Source organism: Haematobia irritans, chromosome 4 (genome assembly GCF_050003625.1).
Source record: "Haematobia irritans isolate KBUSLIRL chromosome 4, ASM5000362v1, whole genome shotgun sequence".
Taxonomy (NCBI): Eukaryota; Metazoa; Arthropoda; class Insecta; order Diptera; family Muscidae; genus Haematobia; species Haematobia irritans.
In genome coordinates, this window is record NC_134400.1 from 20,434,726 (window position 1) to 20,443,748 (window position 9,023).

At 33.1% G+C, this 9,023-nt stretch overlaps 1 protein-coding gene across 1 annotated transcript; it reads right to left on the reverse strand.

Annotated features, from left to right (window-relative positions):
* Positions 1 to 693: 693 nt before the first annotated feature.
* Positions 694 to 5,666, reverse strand: CtsK1 (C1 family peptidase 26-29-p). Its single transcript, XM_075303321.1, has 3 exons — positions 5,455 to 5,666; positions 1,582 to 2,577; positions 694 to 1,508 (listed from the first exon to the last, which is right to left on the reverse strand). Exons 1-3 carry the CDS (start codon positions 5,498 to 5,500, stop codon positions 898 to 900), a joined length of 1,653 nt encoding a protein of 550 aa, XP_075159436.1. The 5' UTR covers positions 5,501 to 5,666; the 3' UTR covers positions 694 to 897.
* Between the last annotated feature and the right edge of the window lie 3,357 nt (positions 5,667 to 9,023).

A 9,023-nucleotide genomic window follows, 5' to 3' on the forward strand; every position in this document is an offset into this window, starting at 1 on the left:
TTTCAAATAAAAGTTTTTATTTTTTCGATCTCAAGCTCGAAAAAACAGAAAAACTTTTAATTTGTTTTCTATAGAATATTTTTATCAAAATTTTTATTTCTATAGAAAATTTTGACCAAATTTTGTTTCTATAGAAAATGTTTTCACAACTTTAATTCGATATAAAATTTCCCTATAATTTTATTTCTATACAAAATATTGTCAAAATTTTATTTCTATAAATAGTTTTGTCGAAATTTTAGTTCTATAGGAAATTTGGTCAAAATTTTATTTCTATAGAAAATTTTGTCAAAATTTTATTCCTATAGAAAATTTTGTCAAAATTTTATTCCTATAGAAAATTTTGTCAAAATTTTATTTCTATAGAAAATTTTGTCCAAATTTTATTACTGCAGAAAATTTCATTTCTATAGAAAAATTTGTACAATTTTTTTTCTATAGAAAATTTTGTAAAATTTTATTTCTATAGAAAATTTTGTAAAATTTTATTTCTATAGAAAAATTTGTAAAATTTTTTTCTATAGAAAATTTTGTCAAAATTTTATTTCTATAGAAAATTTTGTCAAAATTTTATTTCTACACCTGGACCTATAGTGGTCTTATTGGGCATAAATTCGAGTCAAGAATTGGTGTCATCCTCTAAACCTAAATCCCCATCTACCTTGGGCTATTTGAACCAAATTCAAACCATGATTTAATTTACGTATCAGATTTAAGCAATCAAATCACATTTTTATTATCGTTTTTCTTAATTGTGTGAAAAATTACATCGATTATAAACTAAAATACAAGAATAAACATGTATTACATAAAAAAAGAAAAAAACACGAGATGAAAATGCCGGCATTTTTAGTTGCTCATATTATTAAATAGTATTTCCTTATAACATAACATATTTTACATTTCTACATATGTTGGTGTGGTCATTACACCACAATTGTTTTTACGAGCCGACATAAGAATATAACCATCATTGCCCCAATAGGTGGACCATGAATTCTTAACAAGCCAATAGTCTTCACCATTAATGGTACCATAACCAACAGCCAAAACAGCATGATCCAATTCATCTAGGCCATTCTTGCATGTGGGTTCATAGTAAACACCATGAGAGTAGAAACTAAAGGTTTTTGGTGATGCATCAATGGCCACCGACAGAGGGCCATGTTTTAGAAGGGCAATTTTAAAGGCTTGGGGATCATTTGAGGTGACATTGACGAAACCTTTGATGGGAGCTACTAGTGAGACATTCTTGGCATGACAATAACCATCTTGACCCAAGTAAGGACCATATTCTTCTTCTGTTGGTATACCACCCATTTCCATCATCCATTGATAAGCACGGAAATCCTCGCCTCCATCACAACCATTGTTGCCATATTGCCAAGAACAATCGATCAAAGCTTGTTGGGAAAGACGTACCAAATTACCACCATTTTTAAGGAAATAGGCTCCCTCAATATGGCCAATGGTACCGAAAGACCAGCAAGAACCACAAACAGATTGATCTAAAAAATACAAAATTAGAATATATGAAAATCATAAATACATTTTTATACGCCCCTCCCCCCTCTTCATTACCTTTAACTGGGGTCACGGCTCCAAAAATACGCCAATCATATTGTTCCGGTATTTCATCCTTTAGCTTTTCCTTATTATAGGGGAATGGCTTGCCGGTGTTGTATACACCCGTAGATCTGAAACCACGACGTGCTTTCAACTCATCATCGGTTTTATCAGCCAAATGATTGACGGCCAGAGTATAGCTTAATTTAGCACGATTTTTCGAATGAATAAATCTCAAATTTTGCCTAAAAACATTTTTACGATATTCATGTTCATGTTCGGTGCCATAGTCAACATTGTGTTTATTTTTGAATTCCTCAAATGCATGATCGACATGATGATTAATGGTCGGATGTACAAATTCTTGCATGGGATTAAAAGTGGCATAGTGACCTTTACCCGGACCTGGATATGCCATACATTCCATACCATCCTCAAGTTCGAAAACTTCATTGGGTATATCATCATGCTCATAGCTATCATAGTCCAAATAATAATGATCATAATGCGATCCCAATAGGGTGTTGTAACCTCTCATTTCATAACGCACTGGTATTGGCATTCTCGAACTTGGATAGTGCGGGGACTTCTTATAGCGCACCCATAGGGTATATACATTTTTCTTTTGACCAATGACTTCTTCCAAACGGAATTTATCACAAGTAAATCCTAAAAATGTCTCTGTACCCACCAATGAGAAATCCTTTGCATAGGGAAGTATTGATTGTATTTCTACACGATTGTCGGCAGTTCCATTCAATTGCAAACATGTGACTTTATTGAGTTCATCGTGTGTGGTAATTGGGGCCAATTTCAACGATGTTCCATAGGGATGTTCATTGGCCAATTGATAAGTTTTCACCATGCCACCATAGTAATCGATACGTGACCGCTGTGTATTCTTATCATACCAGGCATAGAAAGGTTCAGCAATTTCAGCATAAGGTATATAAAGAGTTCCCTTAACTATATAATTTGGGTCCCAACGCGGGGGGTTAGTTCCAAGGCAGGCTAGAATATAAAAAGATACATTGTTTTTATTAATTTCGTTAATCAATCTTTGTTGGTTTTTATATATACTCATAGAACAGTCTTCTAAAAGTCTTATACGTTTTTCTATGAGTTTGTTTAAGTGGTTTATCTACTAAACCAAGCTTCCTAGAACGATAAAGAAGTGATCACCCCATAAAAACGTCGAAAATTCCATCAAAATTCTGAAAATATCCAAATTTTTAGTTTAAGTCTGCGCTTTTAACAATAAATGGCAAACAAATTGAAGCTTTGCTGAAATTTTGGGCAGAGATCTCTGCTACCCATGGATATACCCAAAGAAATTTGTTTGTATACATAATAGAAAAACTTGCTAAAACAACTATTATCAATTGTTTACAATATTCTCCCACAAAGGTAGTTAGTATGTTTTGGCTCTCCACCAGACCTCTTTAAAGTTCAACAAGTATATAAGGCCGTAAGTTCGGCCAGGCCGAATCTTATGTACCCTCCACCATGGATTGCCTAGAAACTTCTACGAAAGACTGTCATCCACAATCGAATTACTTGGGTTGTGGTATCTTAAAACTTCTTAACATTGTTTTCTAAATTGTGATTTAGTCCATACGTGGTATATACTAGACAAAGAAGGTATGTATAGGTAAGTGTACAAATAATTACGAATCGATATGGACATTTTGCACGGTACGTGGGACCAATTTTTGTGTGATTGGGGATCGAGATTTATCTGAGGGCCATATATAACTATAGACCGATATGGACTTAGTTAGGCATGGTTGTTAACGGCCATATACTAGCACAATGTACCAAATTCCAACTGACTCGGATGAAATTTGCTCCTCCAAGAGGTTCCAAAACCAAATCTCGGGATCGGTTTATATGGGGGCTATATATGATTATGGACTGATATGGACCACTTTTGCCATGGTTGTTAAATATCACATACTACAACAACAACGTACCAAATTTCAACCAGATCGGATGAATTTTGCTTCTCCAAAAGGCACCGGAGGTCAAATCTGGAGATCGGTTTATATGAGGGCTATATATAATTATGGACTGATATGAACCAATTCCTGCATGGATGTTGGATACCATATACTAACATCACCTACCAAATTTAAACCGAATCGGATGAATTTTGCTCTTCCAAGGGGCTCCGGAGGTCAAATCTGGGGATCGGTTTATATGGGGGCTACATATAATTATGGACCGATGTGGACCAATTTTTGCACAGTTGTTAGAGACCATATACTAACACCATGTACCAAATTTCAGCCGGATCGGATGACATTTTCTTCTCTTAGAGGCTCCACAAGCCAAATCTGGGGATCGGTTTATATGGGGCAGTATATAATTATGGACCAATTTTTGCATGGTCATTAGAGACCATATACTACTAACACCATGTACCAAATTTCAGCCGGATCGGATGAAATTTGCTTCTCTTAGAGGCTCCGCAAGCCAAATCGGGGGATCGGTTTATATGGGGGCTATATATAATTATGCACCGATGTGGACCAATTTTTGCATAGTTGTTAGAGACCATATACTAACACCATGTACCAAATTTCAGCCGGACCGGATGAAATTTTCTTCTCTTTATATGGGGCTATATATAATTAAGAACCGATGTGGACTAATTTTTGCATGGTTGTTAAGGATCATATACTAACACCATGTATCAACTTTCAGCCGTTTCGGATGAAATTTGCTTCTCTTAGAGGGTCTGCAAGCCAAATTTGGGGCTATACGTAAAAGTGGACCGATATGGCCCATTTGCAATACCATCCGACCTACATCAATAACAACTACTTGTGTCAAGTTTCAAGTCGATAGCTTGTTTCGTTCGGAAGTTAGCGTGCTTTCAACAGACGGACGGACATACTCAGATCGACTCAGAATTTCACCACGACCCAGAATATATATACTTTATGGGGTCTTAGAGCAATATTTCGATGTGTTACAAACGGAATGACAAAGTTAATATACCCCCCATCCTATGGTGGAGGGTATAAAAATGTAGTTTTTTTTTTAGTGAATTAAGTGTCATTTTGACGAAGGATGACATTTCAGGGTTAAATTTTCGCTGGAAACCCTCAATTTTGTATCCACATTAACACGAGAATTAAGATTGTGAAAGACTTATTATTTCGTTACTTATAAAATATATCCTTGTGAAGCATTTCGGAAATACATGTAGCCCCTCCTGAATTTAGCAATATTCAATGTTGATATTCCTAAAATTTCAGTATAAATCCAAATGGTTGATACCAAATGGTATCATCTTAATTTCTGTGTGCAAATATGGGCCAAAATCAAATGCTATAGACGAAAAATTTCCCCTCCTCTTTGTTGTTTTTTTATAAAAATTTACCCAAAATACCAAAAATTCTAAAAATCTACTAAACAATAAAAAAAAGTTTTGGTAGAATTCCAAATGTGGCCAACGTGGTTCCAAATCGAATTTTTAGAAATATTTGAAATTTATGAGACCAAATACAATAGATTGCTACTACACTTCGTCTATATAAAAGAAAGGAGAAAACAACACCATACCACGCAAATTCAAAAATCCAAAGTAATTAATTATAAAATTAAACATTTACATTAAAACTAATGTCTTAACATATAGAATTTTTTTTCAATCATTTCATTGTAATGCAAGATCACAATTATTTCAATATACATATAACACTTAATTCACGCACGTAAGGGGTTAATTCTAATAAAACGGTGATGTAGGTTATCAAATGTCATTGCACAAAATGTCCACTTTTTCACAAACATTTCTATTTCAAATGCAATATATTTATTGCATTAATAATCTTATCAATAAACAAAAACAAGTGGCTGTCTTTGTTGTAGTTTTTTTACCTGGAATAGCCACTGCACAAATCACAAAAATCAATGCGAAACGCATGATTTCTTTGGTTTAAATTTTTTTTATAACAAAATGGAAGATCCTCTTCTTGAACTCTTTAGAAAATTACTTTTCACCGCTCTATTCTTATATATAAAATTTACAACCTCTAAGCTCGAGGTTAAATCGGCAAATAATCTATTTTGTTAAGAATTATTTATTTGCCAGCCAAATGAAAGTTGTTATTCATTGCTCTTCTTCTTTATCTTCGCTTATGTATTGCTGCGTTCATATGAAATCTTTGCACAATACAGTTACATATGTTCTCTCCGTTATCGTCTCTCACTAATTGAAATGCATTCTGGCCAGTGATGGCAAATAACCAGCTAGGGATTTTAGTTTAGTTTAGTCACGGTAAAAGAGCGTGTAAGTACGAGAGGTTCATAAAGCTGCTAGTCACAAAAATATACGCGAAAATTAAGTGAGCTGTTATTATCGATTTTGTTAGAGATGGAATGCATCTCTAACAAAATTGATTGAGTGGTTGTTATCGATTGTTCACATTAACAGCTTGTTTCTGTATGTCAAACGAGCTCTATCGATCGACTGAAATGGACACTAAAGGTGGGTATTAAATTCGAGTTTAGCCGCTAATCGTCATTTTATCACTAAAGTGAAAACAAAATCAGTAAAAAAGGCATAAAATTATACATATTTGTTGCAGATTTCATTATAACTTCATGGGGAATAGCCCAAAGCAAACATTCAAAAGGTTGGTATTCCATAAAATGGATTATTCAAGAAAAGTAATCGTGAAAAAATGAAGATTTTAGCGGCTAAACTCGAACTTAATACCCATCTTTAACAGCTGAATTTATAACCAACAATCAGCTGTTTTCTATGCATTTCAGTCGATCGATAGAGCTCGTTCGACAAACAGAAACAGGCTGTAAAGCTCGGTATGCAGCCCTTGTTAAATTTATAGTTATATGCCAATAATGCAGTTCTGCTAAAAATATCTTATAGGTGGGTATTAAGTTCGAGTTTAGCCGCTAAAATCGCAATTTTTCACGATTACTTTTCTTAATTAATCCATTTTGAAGAATAAAAACTTTGTAAAAAGTTGTTCGGGGTTATTCCCCATCAAGTTATATGGTAATTCGCATCAAAGACGTATAATTTCATTTATTTTTATACCCTCCACCATAGGATGGGGGGTATATTAACTTTGTCATTCCGTTTGTAACACATCGAAATATATATATATATATATATATATATATATATATATATATATATATATATATATATATATATATATATATATATATATATATATATATATATATATATATATATATATATATATATATATATATATATAATATATATATATATATATATATATATATATATATATATATATATATATATATATATATATATATATATATATATATATATATATATATATATATATATATATATATATATATATATATATATAAATATATTTTTTTTTTTTCGATTTTGTCATATTTGGCCATAACACTCTTATTTATTAATCTATGTTATTCAAATTTAAAATTTTGATGTACTAGCTGATCGTATTTAGACTTACATGTAGTTCTTACATAATTAATTTTCGTTAAAGATACGAAAAATTAACTAAAATTCTGGAAAGTTCTTGTAATAAATTATTGTAAAAATCTGCTTAAATTTACCAGACATTTTTTTTCTGATGGGATGAACAAAATTTCCACCACCTACACGGATGAAAAAGGCTGTTTTTCATATGTTTGGCTATAAACATTATATGTTTGGAACACAAATTTTTAAACACAATATTTTTGAGTGCAAGCATATAATGTTCATAAACTAGCATAACATGTTTGGGACATATATGTTAATATGTTAGAACATATTATGTTTGGGACATAAAATGTTTGTAAATATAATATGCTTGGATGCAAACATATATTAATTTAGAAATAGCCTATAAACATATATGTGTTTAGTAGCTTGGAGCGCTATTTAACAGGGAGCGATATTGAATTAAGTTGGTGGTTGTTGCTTGTTATTACAAAATTAACATTTTATTTTTCCTTGGGCAATTGATCAGCTACTTCTTTGATCCTTACAAACTGTGTGGTCCGCTGTTCGAATCCCCGTCCGGCAAAAGGTAAAATTAAAATAAAAAAAATCATACAATTGAATAATTTCTTCTACAATGTTTGTATTACAGAAAAAGGTGCTAAGAACTAAAAAATCTCGTGGAAGTGAGAAAGATGTCGGGGAATATACAATTGGGCAGAAACAAAGTTTTGAGCATTCAGGTCGAAAACCTATGTTGTTAGCACCTATATTACCTGTTTATTTTCATAATTCATTATGATTGTAAATATATAAATAAATAAATAAAATTTTGAGCACAATATTGTTTGGGAGAATTTTTTTTAAGCATATAATATTTTTGGGTGCAAAATGCTTCCAAACATATTATATGTTCACATAATAACATATTGTTTTTTGGAAGACAACATTATTGAATTTGGATGCAAAATACAAAATGTTTGGAACTTAGACTACCCAAACATATATTGTTTAGACCAATATGCTTTCAAACATATTATATATTGGAAGAGATCAAACATATAAATGTTTGGGCAATACCCAAAAATGTATATGCTTGAAGCAAAATATGTTTGGGAGTATATGTTACAGAAGCGATTTTTTGCGAGCGTGTAGGATGGGGGTATATTAACTTTGTCATTCCGTTTGTAACACATCGAAATATTGCTCTAAGACCCCATAAAGTATATATATTCTGGGTCGTGGTGAAATTCTGAGTCGATCTAAGCATGTCCGTCCGTCCATCCGTCCGTCCGTCCGTCCGTCCGTCTGTTGAAATCACGCTAACTTCCGAACGAAACAAGCTATCGACTTGAAACTTGGCACAAGTAGTTGTTATCGATGTAGGTCGGATGGTATTGAAAATGGGCCATATCGGTCCACTTTTACGTATAGCCCCCATATAAAGGGACCCTCAGATTGGCTTGTGGAGCCTCTAACAGAAGCATATTTCATCCGATCCGGCTGAAATTTGGTACATGGTGTTGGTCTATAGTCTCTAACAACCATGCAAAAATCGGTCCACATCGGTCCATAATTATATAGTCCCCATATAAACCGATCCTCAGATTTGGCTTGCGGAGCCTAAAAGAGAAGCAAATTTCATCCGATCCGGCTGAAAGTTGGTACAAGGTGTTAGTATATGGTCTCTAACAACCATGCAAAAATTGGTCCACATCGGTCCATAATTATATATAGCCCCCATATAAACCGATCCCCAGATTTGGGTTGCGGAGCCTCAAAGAGGAGAAAATTTCATCCGATCCGGCTGAAATTTGGTACATGATGTTGGTATATGGTCTCTAACAACCATGCAAAAATTGGTCCATATCGGTCCTTAATTATATATAGCCCCCATATAAACCGATCCCCAGATTTGGCTTTCGGAGCCTCAAAGAGAAGCAAATTTCATCCGATCCGGCTGAAATTCGGTACATGATCTTGGTATATG

Bases quoted from the DNA above. Each gene is read 5' to 3' on its own strand.
- CtsK1 (XM_075303321.1), bottom strand. From the start codon at position 5,500: ATGCGTTTCGCATTGATTTTTGTGATTTGTGCAGTGGCTATTCCAG. The intron at 2,578-5,454 runs GTAAAAAAACTA...TTTATATTCTAG, and splicing joins TTGTGCAGTGGCTATTCCAG to CCTGCCTTGGAACTAACCCC. The intron at 1,509-1,581 runs GTAATGAAGAGG...TGTATTTTTTAG, and splicing joins AGCCGTGACCCCAGTTAAAG to ATCAATCTGTTTGTGGTTCT.